The sequence below is a fragment of the Achroia grisella genome, unplaced genomic scaffold (genome assembly GCF_030625045.1).
Source record: "Achroia grisella isolate CSIRO2021 unplaced genomic scaffold, CSIRO_AGI_Agris_v1 utg642, whole genome shotgun sequence".
In the NCBI taxonomy this organism is placed as follows: domain Eukaryota; kingdom Metazoa; phylum Arthropoda; class Insecta; order Lepidoptera; family Pyralidae; genus Achroia; species Achroia grisella.
Genome location: NW_026712979.1, coordinates 2,846,416 through 2,868,859, shown reverse-complemented (window position 1 = coordinate 2,868,859; position 22,444 = coordinate 2,846,416). Strand labels below are relative to the sequence as shown.

The 22,444-nt window shown below is 33.8% G+C and overlaps 2 protein-coding genes across 2 annotated transcripts; one reads left to right on the top strand and one right to left on the bottom strand.

Annotated features, from left to right (window-relative positions):
• Positions 1 to 3,394: 3,394 nt before the first annotated feature.
• On the bottom strand, positions 3,395 to 16,620 carry LOC131849459 (cGMP-dependent 3',5'-cyclic phosphodiesterase-like). Its single transcript, XM_059199538.1, has 16 exons — positions 16,354 to 16,620; positions 15,611 to 15,727; positions 14,770 to 14,865; positions 13,587 to 13,723; positions 12,599 to 12,704; positions 12,102 to 12,227; positions 11,295 to 11,446; positions 9,662 to 9,887; positions 9,084 to 9,238; positions 7,789 to 7,947; positions 6,999 to 7,087; positions 6,308 to 6,497; positions 5,824 to 5,965; positions 4,787 to 4,932; positions 4,151 to 4,247; positions 3,395 to 3,579 (listed from the first exon to the last, which is right to left on the bottom strand). Exons 1-16 carry the CDS (start codon positions 16,477 to 16,479, stop codon positions 3,448 to 3,450), a joined length of 2,196 nt encoding a protein of 731 aa, XP_059055521.1. The 5' UTR covers positions 16,480 to 16,620; the 3' UTR covers positions 3,395 to 3,447.
• A 418-nt stretch (positions 16,621 to 17,038) lies between these two features.
• Positions 17,039 to 21,419, top strand: LOC131849479 (UBX domain-containing protein 1). Its single transcript, XM_059199561.1, has 6 exons — positions 17,039 to 17,199; positions 17,297 to 17,693; positions 18,746 to 18,930; positions 19,570 to 19,746; positions 20,584 to 20,702; positions 21,282 to 21,419. The coding sequence occupies exons 1-6, from the start codon at positions 17,150 to 17,152 to the stop codon at positions 21,323 to 21,325; spliced, it is 972 nt and encodes a 323-aa protein (XP_059055544.1). The 5' UTR covers positions 17,039 to 17,149; the 3' UTR covers positions 21,326 to 21,419.
• The last annotated feature ends 1,025 nt before the right edge of the window (positions 21,420 to 22,444 follow it).

Below are 22,444 nucleotides of genomic sequence, written 5' to 3'. Positions count from 1 at the left end.
TTATTATATTATAATTTTAAGTAATTTACAAATATTGATTTTCCCGCCTATATTTTCAGGAATGTCGAGTGATTATGTAATAGCTCCATATTATTTTATTTATAGTAAGATATAGAGGGCATTCTCTATGAATGTACGTGATTAGAACTGTCAACTTACACCAAATGGTGATAGGAATAAGTGCTTATATTGATAAATTAATATACAATTGAATTTGTTAATTAAATAAAATAAGTGTAGTTACCGTAACATATTTTATACTGTAAAATAATGCATTCATTAAATATAATATTGAGATTTTTTAACCAAAGAACGTTTAGTATCAGTCTGTGATAGATAATAGTAGACTCGTAGCGTCTTGTTTAATCTATGGACCGTGTTTCACTTATGATATGATAATGGGAATGTCTGGAAGTTACATATGACCACTGTTTAAAAGATTTTTCGAAGTTTATAAATGTACAAATTAAATAAACGTGATATTTGATAAATACTTAGAAATATTTAATAAATACTTATAAATATTTAATAAATACTTATAAATATTTAATAAATACTTACAAATATTTATTAAATATTTAATAAACTGGTTATTTCAGCCGTCAAGTAGCTTGCTTTGTAAACTGTTGTATGGTGTTTGTCCGATTGTAGGGTGAGATTATGCAGTGAAATTACAGAAAAAAATGGCATGACATCTAATCCTTCCGGAAAGACATTACATGAGTTGCATCAAGGTCCTCACATGATAACGTGATGTCCATCAGTTAATCCATGGTTTTTTTTATGTATATAGGCGATACTTCCCATTTACCGTACTTACCGTAAGGTCATCAGCTTGTTTAGCATTCTAATAATAATACTATCTATGATTCTTCGAATTATGTAACCGAAGATCGATCTATAATTAAGGAAGACTTGTAACAGCGTCGATATATCGGGTGAGAGATTCGGCGTAAGTGTATGTGTATCATATGTCTACACTGGCATCTATAGAATTTCATTAGGATGTTTATATAATATGTATGTATATTTTGTATAAATGATCATTAGAACATGTGGGATAAATATATGATAATTAACATTATACATATTATGTAATCAAAATTTCTGGACTTCACATTCGCTTTAAAACTCACAAACGTATTATTCAGCTTTGAAAGGGTTAGAGTACTATAATCATATATACTTTTAATTTTTTTTAATTGAATAATATTACTAACATGAAAATGTTTCACGCGACAGATATTAAAATACAATTTGGTACCTACACGATAAAGTAGATATACTGTATTCTAGAATAAATGTTAATGAGCTAATATAACACAGTAAATAATTGTAAATATTTATTATTATTTATAATATTTATTTGCTTGCGAAGGATTTAATATATTTTTTTATATTTATACATAATACCGAATAGTATAAAATGAAAAGAAATTAGTCTGAAATTTAATACTTATATTACTCTTATTCCTCGATAATTTGATATTTAGTTCTTTAAATTGCTAAGCTATTTAATTTTTAATATGGTTTGCAATGTTTGATAAATTTTGACAGTGTTTTTATATTTTCGTAATATTTTTAAGCAATGTAGGTGCAAAACAAGACTCGGATTCAAATTACTGTGATGTATTTTATAATACAATAATTTTACTACTGTTTTGATATTTGTAGCATTAAAAATTTATTTTTTACCTTTTGTACGACAAATCAATTACGTGTATGTGCACGTAACATTTTATTTTAAAAACGTTATTATTTAAAAACGTATTATTTAAAACGTTATTTAAAATATATCTATTTTGCTTTATTTATAACAGATTTGTGGTTATTTTGTACCAGTGTGAAACTGCGTTTGTTGTACTTAAGTTGTATGTACATATAAATACCTCTGACACACTACTTCTTGTTTTTCATCAGAGTTTCGCCCTTAGGTTTAAGATAAGGGTAGTAATATTATCAACAGAAACAGAGAGTTTCTTTATTTTATCTACTAATATTTGTATATACAGAAAGTATATTTAGATATGTCCATCAGTTGCCTAATAGCTATAATAAAACTCCTTAACTTGGAATTAGACGACGTTGTGTAAGTTATTCAGGGTAATAAATTAATAACTATTTATATATATTTACTTGTTTACCATTGATTTTCTAATTTCGCTCAAGTCAAAATTTAGGCAGTGTTCGTTCTTACAAAAAAAAAAATACAATAATTAGTTTTTGTAAAATCATATAACTCTCCAGTAAAATAGCTTTTACTTGCGCGAAATTAGAACTTTGACGATTTCCTAATACTTAATGTATAGTCCAGTGATTATTTTACTATATGACATTGTTATTCCGTTAGCGTTTAAAAAATAAGTGTATAATATAATATATATAGTGGTATGTAGTGTAAAAATACTTAGAGTTTATAGGCCAAGCTCATAATTTTAATGTGAGTTGAACCTACTGTTTATGTAACGCTTTTGCTAAGAATTCATAGAAACAGGCGTATAGATTTGCAATTATCTATAGAATATTTCACAGTTATGAGTGCAAATCCTTCTTGTTTATAGCTGGCAACCAAATTAATACAAATATATATTGTTATATTTTCATAACAGTATGTAAGCATGTGGTCACCGTAATACAGGGAACCTATAAAACTAACTATACAATATACCCATCGGATTTTGCAAATCTATATAATACTTAGAATTGTTAATTTCGTTACATAAAAAGCTGGTGGTGCTGTTATTAAGGTACAGATAGAGTTCATTTCATTTTCTAACAGAAGGGCTGGATTATGTAATGTTGTTGCAATCCTTCCTTTTTATTAAAAGCTTCAATTGCAAACTGAGCCGTACAGTTCCATTTATATTTGCAACCGTTTATACATAAAATTACAATAAATTATAAATTAAAAACCCTAGATACAATGTTACATAATCAGTCACTAGATCTCTTATAAACTACATCAATACCAGTCATAGACACTAATCTTGAATTTATTGTAATTTCTGGAGATTAAATGAAGCTTTTTAATAATGTAAAAATGAAATAAATATGCAAGTGTTTTATTAATACATTCAATATCATTTATTTAATTAACAGTTTGCAATTCTCAATGTCAAATAAACAATTTTGAAAAGATTACAATTTATAAAGTAAAAAAATCACAGTAATGAATAAAATAAAATATAAAAGACCATTAAACTGAAAATATGTGATAAGGTATTTATTTCTCAGTAATAAATATGGATCATATAGAGTAATATATTCTGCAATTAAAAATTGGAATACTATTAAAGTAAACAATAAGTAAGGTACCAAAAAGTAGTAATAGAAACCATTTAGAAGTATCTTTATAATTTACGTTATATTAAAAAAAATTCTTTACGCATTTAAATTATTTGCAATACATTTTTGAACACCATGTATACTATAATTACTAAATGATGGTTATTCAGTGGGTTGTTCAGCCGTGGCCGCTTCAGCCTCGATGCGTAGGCGTTCCTTCTCTTTCAGATTAAGTTCGATCAAGTTGTCTAATTCCGGACTTAGGAGTACAGACAGACCGGCCGTTGGCGGAACCTAATAATTTAAGTAAAGGGTTTTTTTATTGATGATAATGGAATGGTGCTCCCGCCTGCAACGGTTTACGCTGTCGTGGCACCAGTAGAAGATGATAAGATAAGATGAATATGAGGCCAGTTCAGTTAGCCCATCATGACAAATTGGAGGTCAACCTGACTCAATAGCAATGCAGTCATCAGTCCACATTACTAAGAATCCCCTTTCCCTCCCTCTGACTAGGGGTGGTACAGTCATTAGCTTCGTAACGTCGCATTTTGTATCGTCGTTACGACGAATCTATGAGTACATTTTTTTATAGCATGTAAGCAGTTTTTTTTTATATATATGATAATGGAATGGTACACCCGCCTGCGCTATCGGTTTACACTGCCGGGGCACCAGTGGAGGATGACAAGATGACCATGTGGTTAGGTCAGTTAGCCCATCGTGACATATTCACTAAGAATTTATCACAATGGTTTCCAGGGGGAACCGCGTGGAGGCCAACCTGACATTGTACATTGCTAGTAATGGGTACAATAGTCTACATTAGTAACAATCAGCTTTCCCCCGCATGTAAGCAGTTTACCTCTGCAAATACAGGCTTAGCAGCCTCCCATCTCTCCATATGATTTTCAATTATCTTCGTGCACGCCACCGCCTTGGGAATTATACGACCGAGTACACTAAACATAGAAAAATATATATTTTATATTGCATTATTATTTTAGTTCATGCAATAATTTGTATAGTAGTTTTTAATAATGCGGAATGTTTTTTACTTCAACATACATAGTAGGTACTTGTCCTGTTTCTGAGGTCAAGCAATTTCTTTTATACACTATTTCGGTTGATGTGAGATATGGATGTGAACTTGTGAGAAAAAGTGTGTAATAATAATTGCTGACTAAAATACTCGCTTCTTCCTGTGCCTATCATATAAGAGGCCTGGCTTGAAGAAAGTCAAATCAATTTAATCATAAGTCCTTTATGTAAAATAAATAAGTTATTATCAATAATGCGTCTGCAAAAGAGGTGCAGAGGTTGCAGGTGCTCACACAACACCAGGGTAATTGCAAGTACGTTACTGGCCTTTTAAGAAGAAATAAGCTCTTTTGCAGACTCATCACAAGAAGAATTAACAATAAACTTACGTGTAAATAAAGTAAATATACATTACAACAAAGATTAGGCAGGCAATTAATCTAGACTAAACTGATCTTACTCGAATAGAGGTATGCACGTTGTCTGCATGAAATGAATCTCGAGATCTGGGATGAAGCACTTCTCCCTGTCCATGATGATGGACGGCAGACCACCGCGGCTCTTCTCCACATCTCCCTGATTGAAGAACTCCGTCAGCACAGCTGCCTGTGATCAATGATCTGCTGTTTCATTATATACCTTATAACTAGAACCAGTTTTAGATACTGTCTCACAGTATCTAAAACTGTATTTAGCCTTAAATCGAAACTGGCTGGATGTTTCTTTATGTAACTAGACAAATTAGACGTACCTTCTACTAGTGTCCAAACGAAACTGGTTTTTTACGAACGAAACCGAGACCGAATTTCGGACATCGAACTCAGTTTCAGCCTTAACCTAAAGTTCGGTCGGTCACTAACTGTGTTTGTTACGAATATAGGATGAAATCACAGCATTAGAATATAATAGAAAGAAAACATATATTACAAGCATTTCTATACTAATTTATCGAGGTAAGTTGTCTACTTCTACCCTACCTATTTGATTGATAGACACGTCTTCTTTACACTACTCTAGGACTGCCTAGGTGGGACCTCTGGGCCCCTTTGCTCCGGTATCAACTACGGGCGCATTAACCGCCGAAGAACTGAATTTAAGCCAATGAGAGCAGATGATAACAGCAAATTTAAACTTAACAAATACTAGAAATAGAACTTTACACAATTTTATTTTGTTCTTTATTGCATAATAAAAAGACAAGCTTAATCCTATATGGCATTCTCTACCAGCTAACCTTCAGCTAATATTTAGGGTTACCCTAATTTTAAAACTAGTGACGTATTTGGGAGATTTTATGTACATATATAGGTATCGGTTGCCACATTCTATCAGAAAAGCTTTCAGCTTGTTTGTTATTCCAATTTAAATACTTTTTTCTATCTTGTTTTTATATAAAAATGTTAGCTAGCTAAAAATAACGAAAATAAACGTTTTACATAATTTCTTTCTTGTAAACTTATTAAAACTTATTATAACATATATCAAGCCAATACTAACAGCGGTCTTTTTAACGCTGCCCCAATCCTTCAGTTGGTCGCTGAGATCGGCTGCGTTCATTAAAAGCGCTTGCAACGCTACAGTATGCACTCTGTTTCCTTTCTGATAATCCATAGAGATCGCTTTGTAATCGTTCAGGTTTCTGAAACATCCCGTTTCAAAAAGTAAAATGAGTTGTATATATAGGCAATGTATTTTAATTTTTTTATATACTCAGGGATATTACATGAATCAAAATAGGTTGAAAATAATTATGAAACACTAAATTGTAAATAAATTGTAATTATATATTTTTTACTAGTTTTATATTTTTTTATTATAATATCGATATAAACAACGGACAAACAAAACACAATCGCTCTCTTGAGAACACAGAGTTATCTATTTGATAAATATGTGGACCAACAAAGACTACTCCCATGTAACTAACGGTCGTGAATGTATATTTTATTACAATTAATTAAAAATAACAAAATGATCTCACTTGAAATAATTAGCTAAATCTGAAGCAAGAATAAAATCTCTGAGCAGCATGATAGCCCTATCATAGTCCCTGCGGGGCAGCGACTGCAGTATATCACAACCCTCTGTGTTGAGGATACACATAGCTTGAGCTAGATGATGCCGCTCCATCACGCTACCCTCGCTTGAGTATAGGGCAGCCAGTGTTGTTTCTATTGTCACAGGAAATAATTTAATCTATAGCTAAACAGGACAGTGGAAAATATTTATGAAAACCTCGGTGTTCTACAGGTTTACAACACTGCTTTGCTTTCGATGGTCGGAAGTTTGATTGCTCTTGCGGTACAGACAATTGTTTTTATGAGTATGATTGTTTGTATCGGTCATTACATATGTATTTACAAAAAAAGTATCTAAGTATTTATATGAGTTGTCTAGTAAGAATAACGCTAGCTCTGCTTAGCTGGGGACTAGATAACTTTGTGTGAACTGTTCAGGGGCATTATTATTATATAATAGATACTATGGATTTCTACATATATTGTTAATGAGATCCTAAATAAAATTAATATGACAAGACAAGGGAATACCTACTTTCAAATAAAAAATCTTTCAAATAAAAGTGGAAAAATACTTCAGAGGTAACATAAAAAATAAAGTCAGAATGAGAAATTCTTTCTTTTTTGATGTGGATTAAAATTAAGACGACTTACGGCCGTGGATATGGAAACTGTTGGTGGTTCCACGATGGTCGAGGTCGTGTACCAATCCAGCAATCAGGTACATAAGAGCTTGGAGATCACTGCACGTAATATTATTTATTATCACATTAGGGGAACGAATTGTTAGTAATGTGAACTATTTACTCCACTGCTACCAAATTTCCATATCGACTTGACCTTCACGTGGCACCCCTGGTAACCATCATGATAACCTGGCGGAATTGGCAGTTTGGGTTTACTGATCTGAGTTCATGCTCATCTTATCATCCTCCAATAATGCCCCGCCAGTGTACATATACCGTTAGCGCACACGTGTGCTCCATTCCATTATCAACCATTAAAATAAAGATATTGCATTAGAATATTAAATATTTAAGATATCGATATCCCTTTTCTGAACAACTAACTCCAGGCAGGCCAGCTCGTCTCCTAACTAATCTTTTACCATAAGCTTTATTCATTAATGATTATTTTATTATTTACTTTATTCAGAAATGTAATAAAAGTTGGCCTCGGTAGTCCAGCGGTTGACTTCGGATGGTTCGATTCCTTACCCGGTACAAACATTTCTTATTCATGAGTATGTTTGTATCGATCTGTCTGTTTTTCATATGTATATATGTATGTATTTACAAAAAAATATCTAAGTATCAGTTGTCTAATACCCATAATACAAGCTCTCCTTAGCTTGGGACTAGATGGCGCTGTGTGATTTATCCTGGGACATTATAATAAGTGTATCCTGGAATGATAAAAAATGGAAGATATTATCCTACATTACCTGAAGAAACCATGCTGCACAAGTTTATAGTTGGTAATAGCTGCAAACGCCCACTGCGCAACGTTGAACGCGTGCAGCCAACTGTGGTATGGCACATCGCGGTATCCCTTCTTCACGTGCAGTACGAACCGGACTATCTTGTGCCGACTTATTTTAAACCTGATGAAATTAAAAAAAAAACATCTGTTTTAATATCTGTATTTTGTGCCAAATATAACCTGTGACCATTCTAGTCACACCTACTTCAATCTATCTTTACGTAACTAAGATCAGCCGATTACTAGTGAGAAAGTTACAAACAGACAGACTCACTTTCAGGTTTATAATATATGTAGGTCGGTTTAACGTCGTACATTATTAGCTATTGGGCCACTTTATCTCATCACTGACAATCCTCTCTGCCGGGGGGAAATGTTAGTACCTAGTGTGGACTGTTGACGCCATCGATAGCAAAGTACTACCAATGGCGTCAACAGTCCGTTATAAGATATCGTGGTATACTTACCTCTATCTTTACGTTACTAAGATCAGCCATCTTAGTAACGTAAAGATAGAGGTAAGTATGACTAGAATGGTCACAGAATATATTAGACAAAAATGCAGGCAAATGCATCACTGGCGTCAACAGTCCACATTACCACTATTTCCCCTCGGCAGAGAAGATTGTCAGTAATGAGATAATTAGCTAAATCTGAAGCAAGAATAAAATCTCTGAGCAGCATGATAGCCCTATCATAGTCCCTGCGGGGCAGCGACTGCAGTATGTCACAACCCTCTGTGTTGAGGATACGCATAGCTTGAGCTGAGTCATCAGTCCACATTACCACTATTTCTCCCCGGCAGAGAGGATTGTCAGTAATGAGATATAGTGGCCTAATAGCTAATAATGTACGACGTTAAACCACGTGGTTCCCCCTGGAAACTATCTTGATAAATACCTAGTGAATTTGTCACAGTAGGCTAACGGACCTGAGCTCATATTCATGTTATCATTCTTTATGCGCCGCCATCTTAAACCGTTAGCGACGATGGGTGCACTTTATACTCATATCTGAAAAAATAAATTCTATCGCCTTGAAAACACAGTACGAGTTTTCAAGAACGGTACCTATATTAAGGTAGGTAAGTTATAAGGATCGACAACGCACATGTGACACCTCTGGTTCATCATATTGATTTACCATCATTTAGGCCCTATACTTCCACCGTCGTGTATAAAAAAAGTAGATTTTTTTTTCTATAATAGATCTATAGCACAGTGTTCTCACGAGAAATATAGTTAAATATCAAATTACTTCTTATCAAAGCCGAGATCTGAGAACATCTTGACCGCGTAGCATGGTAGCTCGCGCATGGGCAGCGCACGAGGGTTGAAATGCAAACTGGGTATATGCGGATGGTTGTGGAAACCGGTGCACTCCAATACACGACTCATTTCTACGTCGCTTACCTACAAATCATCAATTTCAAAGCATTAGGCTATTATTAGCTTTGTCCAGTTCGGGTCATCCGCAGGCCCTTACGAACCACTTGGTACATATTTTGATGCAGTCATATTTAGGAATTAACACTGAACATAGAACTAAATACTTTATGTAAATATTAATTAAATTGTACAGAGCGAGTAGTAGATGGAACAGTAGACCAATATCAAAGAGTTGTGGTTATTGTTGCCAGAATCTAACATAGAATTAGTATTGCCAGTATAAATATAACAGTACAGGCATACGCTCCTTACCCGGACATGCTGCTGGCTGATGAAATAATCTTGTGATTCTGTCACGAATAGCCCAAATCCCGCTATAAAAAAATACTATAGTATTCTATGTGGGATAAGTATAGAGGTATTTATTACCTGAATTTCTCGTCTTACCTTCATATGATACATAACCAGCTCATTGGCCAATGTATTCCTAATATGAGCTTCCTGTATCTTCTGGTAGACAACAGAATGGGTGATGCACACACCGCAGTAGATGCTGAAAGCGAGCGCCATTTCCTCGTCCATTGCATCGAAGTATGGATCGCCAATTTTGTTTATCAGCTGACCAACTCCAATGATGCCCGTTTGCTCTCGAATTGGAAAGCAAAGGATTGTTCTGGAAGATTATACTTGTATGACTATAAATCCTTATCCTTACTTATATTATAAATGCGAAAGCAACTCTGTCTGTCTGTCTGTCTCGCTTTCACGCCAAACCTACTGAACCGATTTAAATGAAATTTGGTACACAGGTAGTTTAGACCCTGATAAAAGACATAGCCTACTTTATAAAGGATTGAAGGGGTTGAAAGGGGAGATGAAGGTTTCTATGGAAGTATCGTCATTTTTAAAACTAGAATTTTGGAAACTTATTTTTTAGGTTGTTGTTTGAATATAAATAAATATGACTAAATTTATAAAATTGTTACCCTTAAGGGGGTAAAAACTAGGAGATGAAAGTGTGTATAGAAAATCGACATTTTTTAATTTATAACGAGGAATCTTTTTTCTTTGCCTTTTTTGGGTTAGATTATTAAAAAATATTTTTTCTATATTTGGTAAAGATCACTATAAAACGCGGACAAAGTCGCGGGCACAGCTAGAGTACTTATGCATAACCGCTTTACTTCCTATAGTCGCAGGTTCGGTTCTTTGGGCGGTACAAACACATATAATTGTGATTATTTGTATAGGTCTAGGCATTTTCTAAATATATTATGAATGTATTTACAAAAAAAGTATCTAAGTTCATATCATATTAGTTTTCTAGTACACATAACACAAGGTCTGCTTTACTTGGGACTAGATGGCACTGCTATTTTGTTTGAATTGTCTGGCAATTATATATATAATATTGTTTATGATTGACACTGCTTTAAAAGTGTACAATAAAATAATTGTATTAAAAAAGAGAAAAACAATTAAGTTTTATTGTTAAGGCATAAATATTATCCTATGTAAATGAAGAAATATAATTAGGAATTAAGATTTCTATCAAAATTGTTTTAACAAGAATGCAGTTTCTAACTCTTAACGTGGTAAATGATACATAATGTATCTACAAAATAAAAAGTGTATATAGTAGCACAGATAACATAATATTACATATAGTAGTAACTAATTGTATAGAACTATGGATCGGCAAGTCATTCCAATATGGAAATAACACAGCGTTAACAAAATAAAATACTAAAAACTATAATCAATGCACCTTGGTACATAAAAAACAAGGAGGTTCGGGAATATATAGAGATTCTACGGTACACGAAGAACATTCCTGTAAGGCTTACATGCAAAGACTTGAGCAACGTAAGGTCACGTCTGGCTACGATTTAAAACAGCAGATGTAGGTATATAAAGACGAACAAAAAGCGAAAGCAATCAAATCTGATAAAAGCTAATTGGCTGAGCGCAGATAGATAAAGAGAAAAATCATCATCATCATCATCATCGCAGCCTTCCCCAAAGATCTCCAAGAACACAAATATCGACTAATTAAAATCTATATTAGTTATATGCGTACTTGCACTCTTTAGCAGGGAAGCCATCGATTTTCGGGTCGAATGCTGGATGTTCTTTCGCTGATTTAGCATTCACCACCGTTCCGCTCTGTATCACATATCCTGCAATACCCATGTTTAGGGGAAACCGGCGTTCAATTACTTCTTTGTCATCCTTGAAATAGAATATGTTATTGAAATTAAATTGAAACAATCTTTATTGAAATAAACTTAATATAAGGATATTTGGATAGTCAAAATTTTTGGTTCTTCTACTCATTCTCATCACAAGAAATATGAGCAAGATACTCGTGTGTTGCTCTTTTAAATCACTGTTGTTTTAAAAAACTTAAAGTGCAGATGACACTCCAAACCCGCAGAGTTTGGAGTGTCATCTGCACTTTTATTTTTGAACTTATGGAGCAGCTGTACTGTCCTAACGGATAGGACATTAGTCTGAGGCACCGCAAGGGGTTTGTTGTAATTCCGATCCCCGTTTGAATTGGACGGGGGATCAATCGATGGGGGAGAGGGAAGCTATATAGCTAAGCTATAAGAAATTCAATAGACATAGAAATATTTTTTATTCAATAAACTTAATATCAGCACTTTTGAATAGTCATATTTTTTTTAATCTACCACTTATTCGGAACGCAGACTCATCACAAGAAGAATGGGGAAAACTTACGTGTTGCTCTTTTAAATAAATGTTGTTCTAAATTCTAAGTAAATACATATTAATAAGGGTTAGGGGTGTCAATCAAAAGAAATCACTACGTACTCATATTTAATTAAATGGATATGCAGTCAGTACAATTGTAATTGTATACCTTATAACAAGATTCAACCAGCTCCATTCGCTCCACATCAACTAACATAACGGCGCAGTACTCAGCCTTTGTGAGCTGCTTGGCTTGTTCCATTGCTATCTGTAGTAGGGTATCTAAAGATGCCACCTACACAGTTTTTTAAAGTTAGCTTAGAATTATTATATATGGAAAAACATTAATCATACTTCTTTTTAAGCTTAGGGAGATATGAATACTTCGGTGCTTACGGTTTAAAATACTTTATTTTTTGTATTAACTTTGTTTCGCGGGATCGATTTCTCGCATAGTATGCGAATGTATATATATGTATATACCCGATTTACATATGTATGTATATTCGCGGCCTAGACCCATCTGGGATAAGAATTGAAGAATATTCTTATAAGCGATGGTTTTCATATCTCCAGGATAGAGTGTATACTTTCCAAAGGAGATATTTTGTTTAAGCACGAGTGTGTTACAACCATATATCATCACCTCATATACCAGCATCTTACCTGAGTGAATAATCTTCTTGCTACTCTTAGGAGTTGTTGACACTTCTGTTTGAGTGAACACTCGTATTCGTAGCATATGCTTTTCTTCAATGCTGGCCACGAAAATCTAAAATATTTTTTTTATAGATTTTATCTTTTTTTAATCTAATGTTATATTTTTCAATGTAACTACTTTTAACCTTGGTGTAATAAATCATCAATTCATCAATTTACAAACATACATCAATTTACATAGTATGAAACAAAGTCGCTGTCACTGTCTGTCCGTCCCTATGTATAATAGATACAGTGATTCAAGAGGATGGTTTATATATATAATACATGTACACCCATGCGAAGCCGGGACGAGTAGCTAGTTATAAATAAAAATAAAATAAAATATTATGGTAAAGAAGAAATCATCATTTTATCAGTCACACATGCCTTTGCCTTATAGAGAAACAACGAGTTGTTATGACTAGACGACTTCGGTGGTCTAGCGCTTTAGCACACGCATTATACATATAACCTACCTCTTGACTGTGCATTAAAATCCGTTGCGTAGTTTAAAGATTTAGATCTAAACGAACAGTCAACGGAAGCGACTTCATTTTATGCCCAAATTACTCTCGGCCCGAGTGGGCAGGGAAGTGAGCACGGAAGTGAGCAGCGCGAGAGTGTAAACACTTCCCATGCCATTGGCGCTGCCACTCCTGCTGCCCGGCGCTCCCTCGATTGTCGGTTTTTAGTATGCGAATCAAAGGACTGGCAGCGCGAGTGGCAGCGTGTTTTTACATTCAGCCTTCTCGCTCAGTTGTCGCCCGGCAGTATTTCCGGCAGCGCGAGTGGCAGGGGAAGCGGCTGAATGTAAACGTAGCATTATACTATGTAAAGATTATGGCGTAACGGTTACCACTCCACTAGAAAAGCTGTGAGAATGCTTGACATTTCAGTTAAACAAACAAATGGTTTTTATTAAAATTGTCCAATCAGATAATAGTAAACGTACAAGAAACACTCGTGTATGAGAACAGCTACGTGCTCTTCAACAATTCTCGGTGCAACCACGCATGTCACAACTGAAAACGGCTTGTCCAGCACTGGGAACATCACGATTCGCTTCTTCGCAGTATCCTTTTGGATAAACTGCAATTATAGAATTTATATAAATAGAACACATTACAATACGCAGAATACGAAGTGCTTATTTCGTATTCTGGGTATTGTTTGGTGTTTGAAAGTAAGCTTTTAATTGTAAAAGGAAACTCGGTGATCTCTCTTGGGTTATACTAGCTCCTTACAACATATTGATTGTAGGTAAAAAAAAATATTTTTTTCGGACTAATGTAATGCTTTTGGCCCCAGCTGACCTTTACAGCTTCGCCGGACGATAGGGGGTGAGTGCAGATGGCACTGCAAACCCGCGGAAGGACTTATGGAGCGGTTGAGGGCTAACTCCTGCCTGACGGATACGACTTTAGTCTGAGGACACCGCTAGGAGTTCGAATCTCGGCTCAAGCCATCGTAATTTCGATCCCCGTTTGAATGAGACGGGGGATCTATCGTTTATGAATTGTATTATCAAAATTACTATAAGTATTTGTTGCCATCCATGTTTCTGAGTAGACATAAATAAATAAATTATTATAATTAAATATTCTGAAAGAAAAAAATTTGTGTTGCTGCCTGCTGTTATCATATACAATATATTTTAGTAATTTCTTTGTTTGTTGCATATATACATTATATTTTGTATATATTTATATCTATTATAGTATTTATATATTTATATATTATTATTATCTGAGCATATTAGTATTGACATATATATTTACGTAATAGATAGGTATTGAAGTAATCTTTAGTCAAATAAATATAAGCCCTGTCGAATAATCACATTTTTTCTACTACATATTCGCAATGCAGACTCATCACATGAACAACGAGAAAGAAACTTGCACGTTGCTCTTTTAAATAAATGTTGTTCTAAGTATACTAAGGAATGTTTGCTAAAATCTTTTAAATAAATGCAAATATAAGTGTTAAAGTAAATATATTACTAAGGAATATTTGCTAAAAAGGATTCCCCTCAGCATATTGCTGTTGCCAAAGCTATAGCGCTGATTTTCAGCGGAGACCTTAGGGTACCTAAATAATATATCATAAAATTATTTTCTACTTATTTGACTTACTGGAGAAACAATCGCTTGAAAGTCCGCCTCGAAGTTGGACAACAGATCCGTTTGTTCCATCGGCGTTTTTAGAACATCGCACAGTTTTTGAGACATCTAAAAGTATGCGGTGCAAATTAACTGGGTATCTTGCTAATTATTTTACCAAGAATTTTGTATACTATATATTATTGCCGACGACACAATAATATACTATATATTATTGTGTCGTCGGCCTCGGTGGTCTAGCGGTTTAGAACACCGCCTTACTTCCGATGGTCGCGGTTCGATTCCTCGCACGGCAAACATTTGTATTCATGAGTATGATTGTTTGTATCGGTCTGGGTGTTTTCTATGTATAGTATGTATGTATATATTTACGAAAAAATAATCCATATATTTGTATCAGTTGTCTAGTACCCATAACACAGCCTTTAACTAGCTTAACTTGGGACTAGATGGCGCTGTGTGAATTGTCCTGAGATTATTATTATTATGTTACCCAGAATTTTGTATATAGTATATTATATTAAAAAAATATATAATAGAATATATACGCCGCGCGCACGATGACTTTGGCGAGCTAGTGAAGGATGATAGGATGGGGATGAAGTCAAGTTAGTTGGGCCCATCCTGGCCAGTGAGGCCTACTGTTCAGTAACCAGGCAGGACCACGTAGAGGTTCATCTGATATAGTACATTCGTATGAATGGAGCTACTAATCCTTATTACTACGGGATTCCGAGCCCAAAGGCATCAGGGAAGCAAAGTCCTGGCACGCAGAGTTGTAAAAACATTCGAGTTTAAAACCAGAAAATAAAATAGACAATTAAGTGCCACGCTTTGTAAGTCAGTTACTTACGCATATTTTCAGCTTTCTAGGTAACATGGATGATCCCACCGCTTCTATTGAAGCCTCCATGCGCTCGCCGTTCACCACAATTTGTAGCACCAACTCCGAATCGCATTCTTCACACAGCTATAGTTATTATTTTTAAAACAAATCATTAATATGCAATATCTCTTAAAGTATCAACGCATTTCGGCTTTCTTATAGAAATAGGAAAGTTACTCGAAGTTTAGTTTTTCAATATAATTGCAATGGCTAATAAGCGGACAACCAGAATGTATTTTTACTGCGTTCGATTTGTATATATATTCCATAATCGAAACAAGACGTGTTTTGGTGATAGAACACATATACAAAGCAAACTAAGTACCGGGTCTGAGGTACCTCCTGCTACGCACTACCCCAGTAAATCGGTACCTATATTTTGATATAAAAAAATCGCATACAAAATTACATTAAAATTAGGTGTAATTCTAGAGCAGTTCCGGTGGGAGTTAAATCTGCACTACATCAGCAGGAACACTATGAAAAATCGGCAAAACTATCCAACCACGCTCCCTTACTTATTTCTACGTTACTGCCCCTGATGATGACAAAACATATAATAACCCACAAAATATATAATATAGGGCAATATTTATGTAGCGATTTTAAATTATTGATCTCACAAAACATTTTGTTTTATTCAGATAAATAGATAGACAACTATCATATAAAATTATCTCTTTAACTATGAATAAATTAACAATACTAACATATGTATTTATTTTAATTTGTAACCCTGCACACGTATCTTCATTCAAATTTATTATCAAATCTAAAATTTTGCCTGGATCACTATTTTGAATACTTTTTCGCCTGTTTCTTTTTTGCAAAGCCATAAATCAATATAATAAACGTATAATATAATGCAATACGGAGTTAAATTCAGATTTATTTTGGTAAACCACTTGAGTAACTCCACAATATTTTGGTTATTCCTCTATACTTAAATGTGTATTTGAAAAATCATATGAAGACTGTCCAATAAGATCCATTCAAGCATTTGAAATAATGGGGTTTTCAAATTTTACCGCCCAAACAATCCATAGAGTAAATAAAATATCAAAAGGAAAAGGACTTCTTGTTGGCCAGTTTCATAAAATTTTGTACAATTTTTAAAGCTTCAAATATTTTTATGTTCTGAGTGCAACTATGAATGCACTAAAAATCTGCCATGTTATTACTATCCAGTTCGATTAGGGTGGGTATAAGCCAAATAGAAGATATTAGGAAATGTTATAGCTGAAATGCAGGCTAGGGTATCAATTAAATATTTTGGCTTTAATAAGGTGTCCAATCAATGCCGTTTAGAAGGTTATAAATTGGTATAAAATGTCAGTATACGATCACGATAAAAAATAAATTAACTGACAGCTGTCAAGCATAATAATTAATCTGTGGTGTGGACTGCGCTTTATTTCCAAACAGCTGATGTGATGATTCTTTAATTTACGATAAATGAGTTTTTCAATTTTAGTGTACTGCGATAAATGTAAATAAGCTGTAACAATGGCAGAAATACAAACTCTTGTTGAAATGGGATTCTCCAAGGAAAGAGCGTAAGTTTAATTTAATTCAATACATTATATTTGTTGCGAATTTTTACTCTCTTCTGGCTAGGTTATAAATGGTGTTTGTTTTGCGCTTCCCTTACAGTGAGAAAGCTCTGGCTGTTACAAATTATAAGGGTGTTGAACCTGCCATGGAATGGCTATTGGCTCATGCTGATGACCCCGCAATGGAGAGTGGACAAACTATCGGCAGTAATACAACTGCATCTACATCATCTACTGATACTGCACCATCTTCAGCTACTGACGCTGCATCGGAGACCAAGCCAGAGGAAGCAAAGTCCTTCAAATGTGATGAGTGTGGAAAACTCTTCAAGAGTCAAGATGAAATGGAGTTCCACGCAGCGAAAACCAACCACAGTAGTTTTTCAGAATCCACAGAGGAGAAAAAACCACTGACAGAGGAAGAAAAGAAGGCGCAACTGGCACTTCTTGAAGAGAGAATGAAACTGAAACGGAAAGAAAGAGAGGAAAAAGAAAAGGTCAGTATTCATGCATTTGTATGTATGTATATACTTACCCTTAACTGTTATTCACAACCAACAGCCCAGGCATGTTTCTAAAATTTAAGGTTCTAAAATTTATAGTATTGTGCCACTTAGAATAATATATTTTATGGTATCCATCTTTGTGTGTCTGCTGTCTATTTATTTCCAGCTTGGGATATTGGTGAAATTTCAGTGTGAAGATAGTTTGTATTATAATAATGAACCTAGACTACCTTTTATCTAAAGATAAAAGATATAGTCTATAAATTAGCAAAGTCACAAGCAACAGTTACGATAAAACAACTACTAATACTGTATATATAATTCTGACTATTCACTTATTTATAAATATACAGATCAAGCAACTAAGTTATAAAATTTAATTTCTTATGAACTGGTAATTTTGTAGGTATAACCATTCTATTTCTTACACATACACATTTTACATATTGTCTAAAATTACCATGGGAACAAGTGGACATAGTGAAAAAACTAATAGCACAGATCCTACGCAATGTGGAATTAGGGTGGGGTTACACACAAAGTGTATTATTTATTTAATTCAGGCTATTTGTTCCATATTATAAATGCCTTATAGACTAATATAAATAAGAAATAATATGTAAATAAAATTGTATCTATGGTCACGGCACTGACTGTATTAGGACTGTATACTCATTTTTTATAGTAAATTATTAACAACTACTTGTTAATCATTTACTATGATAACCCATGGTTTATCATAGGAAATGATTAATAGTAAGTGATAAGTAATAAATATGTAATAGAATGCTATACACCATACCTACATACTTAATGAGTAACCAATTGTTGTATATTGTTGTAGACTTTCTACCTATTTATTATTCTTATATCCTGTTCCAATTGATGATTGATGATTGATGGTCCAACAATTTTTTTCCGCATGATCCACCTAAGCAGAGCTTATGTTATAGTACTTGACAACTGATTCAATACTTAAATACATACATAATATACATAGAGGATAGAAGGATTATCAGTGTCAAATTTTACTGTACTTCTAGGCTGAAGCATTAGAAAGAGAACGTCTACGCATCAAGTCTGGTAAAGACCTGCAGGATGCACGTCTGAGGTTACAAGAGCAAGAAATGCAAAAGTTGGTGGAGCAGCGTCGTCGTGAGAAGGTCGAGGACCAAAAAGCAAGAGAACGAGTTAGAGCACAAATTGAAGCGGACAAACAAGCTAGGAAGTTAGTAACACATGTATATATAATATCACTATTAAATTAAAACTGCATAGTCCTTGAGCCAGAGCCAGATTTCATGATAACTATGTTCATATAATTATAGACGATGGTTACCTCTTCAATCATCGCGGAAGTGGGCCGTCATTTCTTTGCCATTCCGATTGTATAAAAATAGTTAGATCTTTAAGGCTATTGTTAGTGTTTAAAAATGTTGGTAGTTGGTTAGTGTACCCTCTGTTTCTCTACCATTACAATTTCAAAAGACGTAGCGGCCCAACACTTTCACTCGTTTCAATTATGTAAAGCATAATTGAAATGAGTGGTTAAATTAAGTGTTAAACCAGTAAGATTGTGATAGTACATCCCCTGGAACCTGATAGGTACTGAAGAACATTAAGAAACTCTCAGAGCATAAACAGGTTTTTTGTGGATGATATTGGAACGATGGACCTCCCTGCGCTAACGGTTTGCGCTGGCGGGGCACCAGTGGAGAATGATAGGATGAGCATGAGATTAAGTCAGTTAGCCCACCGTGATTGGGTGGTCGTGTTAGGATGGTTTGGGGGAAAGCATCAACAATTATGACTGACCTAACGTCAAGCTTCCACATTTTTCACTAACAAATATAATTCAATATTTCAGACTAGCCGCATCAGGTCAGACAGCTCCGCCGGCTGCAGCGCCTGCGCCAGTCCCGCCGCCGGCCGCTGCTCCAGCCCCCAAGGTGTCCTACGAACAGGCAAGGATCCAGATTCGATTACCTGATGGAAAAGCTTTGGCTCACACGTTTGGCGCCAAGGAACAACTTGCCGCTGTGAGGTACGATGATTTATTTAATATTTTATTTTTTTAATTATATTTACTTTTCTATTTGACGGCTACAATCAATAAGCACACAGCGCACCGCCTTACATTCGATGGTCACGTTTTATTCCTGGAACTATACAAAAAGTTGTATTCTTAAGTATAATTGTTTGTAACAGTCTGAGTGTTTTCTATGCATATAATGTATGTGTTTATAAAAAAATATATATCTATGTATTGATATCATATGTCTAGTATCCATAAGACAAGCTCTGCTTAGTTTGGGACTAAATGATGCTGTTTGACTTGTTCTAATATATTATTGTCACTATTTTAATAAATTAAAAAACAAGAAGAAAACTGACTTTTAAAGGATCAGTTGTTTGTCTGTTTATAATACTATTTCTCAGGAATTTCAAAGTACTTTTTTTTATAGTCCAACTGTTACCGAGGTAGACTTTGTATGTGGCGCTGTTTATGTATGTTGAGCCATGTTTGCCATTTACATAAAGAAATACTATAGATTGATATTATTATACTACAAATCTCTAAGTTTTAAAAATTAAATCCATATCACTTGCTGAAAATATAGGTTGTAAAATGGGTTCAGTAGCTTATGACTTTATCTATCTTTATTTATTCAAACAATAAAAATAAAATCTTTCTTGTTTATGATATAAGTAGAAAAAAAAAACTGTATAAGTCATAATCTCATAATTTGTGTTAAGAGGCATGATAATATTAGACTAATACCTTATAGGTAAAGACTTAATGGGCTTTTTTATAATAATATGGATGTTAATAGGCTATTTTATAATAATAATGATAATTGTCAAATTGTTCTGTCTTCAGGTTATACCTGCAAATGAATGCTCAGGAATTCGCACAAGAAGATAGTTTCAAACTGATGACGACATTCCCGAAGAAAATCTTCACTACTGAAGATTACGAAAAACCTTTGGAATTATTAGGTAAAAATATTTCAATATTAATTTCATTCTATAATACTATTTATTACACTTACTTAAGATGTTACCATAATTTTATTGCATAAATAAATGTACAGCCGCACATAACGACTGGTGGTCTACGGAGGTACAGATGTACAGTTACCAGGCTCTTATTACAAAAAAATATGTTTATGATGTTGGCTCTGAATTTTCTAAATATCGGTATACACTTTCACCCCTTTCCACTTTCCTCTCTCATGCCATACATTCCCTTCTCACTCTATATATCACTTCCGTCACTCATCCAGCTTCTCATATATTTATTTTTATGGCTGAAATGGAATGATGCACCCGCCAGAGGTAAGGATTTACGCTGGCGGGGCACCAGTGACAAATTGTCATTTACGAGGATTGTCTACAGCAGTGGAACAGCGTGGAGATAAACTGACATGGCACATTTCTAGTAATGGGGTTATTAGTCCACATTACTAACAATCCACTTCTCCCGTCCTCTTATATTAATTAGATTACTATTATTGCATATCTTTATGATATTCGCTACATGTGTGACTTTATAGTAATATGAATATAATTTTTCAGGTTTGGTACCGTCTGCCGTGATCATAGTGTCAAGAGGTCAATAAGTGGAAACAATCTCGATACAGTTATGCTTGTTTATTGATTCGAGTGGTATTGGTATATGGCTAACAGGTATTAATATAAAATGAATATTAATAATAAAGTTTGTGTATGTATATATAGTTTTATTATTCTCATCTTCCGTCTGATTAAGCCATAAGCCAGCCAGAGGACAAGACAACATTCACGGTCTTTCATTCATTAGAGTGCTTTTACATAAATTTTAGAAGTGTATATATAGGTTGATTACTTCAGATTGTCGCGGGTTCGATTCTCTTACGTTTACAATACTTCTGTTAATAATTATTATATAGTATGTGGTATTTATTTATAATGTATTTGTGTATTTTATTCTTTGGTCACCCTGGAGGAGCTCAGCTTCATTTGCAAAACTTTTTACGATAATTATAGTTTAATTTATTTAAATAGCGATAACAAAACAATTTTTCCAGTCCATAAATTTTATTTATAACATCACAATAGGTAAAACTCATGTGGCATATCGTTAATTATTAGTATAAAAATATTGGTCATGCCACAAATACTATTAGGTAGGTACAACGAAAAAAGACAGCGTTACCAGATCTGCTATAAATTACAGGTCATTAAATTTCATTTAAATGGATATATTTCATGAAGGAGGTATAGTTTATCACTAATGGTGTCTGTATACATTTTTTATATTTCTTTATCTCATACCTCATGTTGTATTTTTCGTCATAGTTATATTTTGATAAATGAATCTGGCAACACTGCTATTAGTATACAACCTATAAACACAAACAAATCCCTTAATTACATAATAAATCTACATTTAGTTACATCATGTTGTTCTATGATAAAATAGAAGCTCCTAGAAGATTAGTAATATAAATTGAAAGGTGTAGTTATATGCTAAATGCCTGGGAACTACAAATGCAAAATATTTAGTAATTATGAATTACTTTTTCTTTAAATAATAATACCTGTTTTATTAAACTAAGATCTAGTTTAATAAAACAGGTTTTTTAAAGATGTCTAATAATTTTTCTCAAATTATATCATAGTAATTTCCCAAGAACATAAACATGTGTAAGTTCATTACGGTGTAAACTTAAATATAAAATATAAAGAAATATATAAAA

What these genes read in the sequence shown, in the direction of transcription:
- LOC131849479 (XM_059199561.1), top strand. Translation starts at nt 17,150, where the DNA reads ATGGCAGAAATACAAACTCTTGTTGAAATGGGATTCTCCAAGGAAAGA. An exon ending in GGATTCTCCAAGGAAAGAGC is followed by an intron (nt 17,200 to 17,296) that starts GTAAGTTTAATT and finishes CTTCCCTTACAG; the next exon opens with TGAGAAAGCTCTGGCTGTTA. An exon ending in AAAGAGAGGAAAAAGAAAAG is followed by an intron (nt 17,694 to 18,745) that starts GTCAGTATTCAT and finishes CTGTACTTCTAG; the next exon opens with GCTGAAGCATTAGAAAGAGA.
- LOC131849459 (XM_059199538.1), bottom strand. Translation starts at nt 16,479, where the DNA reads ATGGCTTTGCAAAAAAGAAACAGGCGAAAAAGTATTCAAAATAGTGAT. An exon ending in CTAGAAAGCTGAAAATATGC is followed by an intron (nt 14,866 to 15,610) that starts GTAAGTAACTGA and finishes GCATACTTTTAG; the next exon opens with ATGTCTCAAAAACTGTGCGA. An exon ending in TTCCCTGCTAAAGAGTGCAA is followed by an intron (nt 9,888 to 11,294) that starts GTACGCATATAA and finishes ATAATCTTCCAG; the next exon opens with AACAATCCTTTGCTTTCCAA.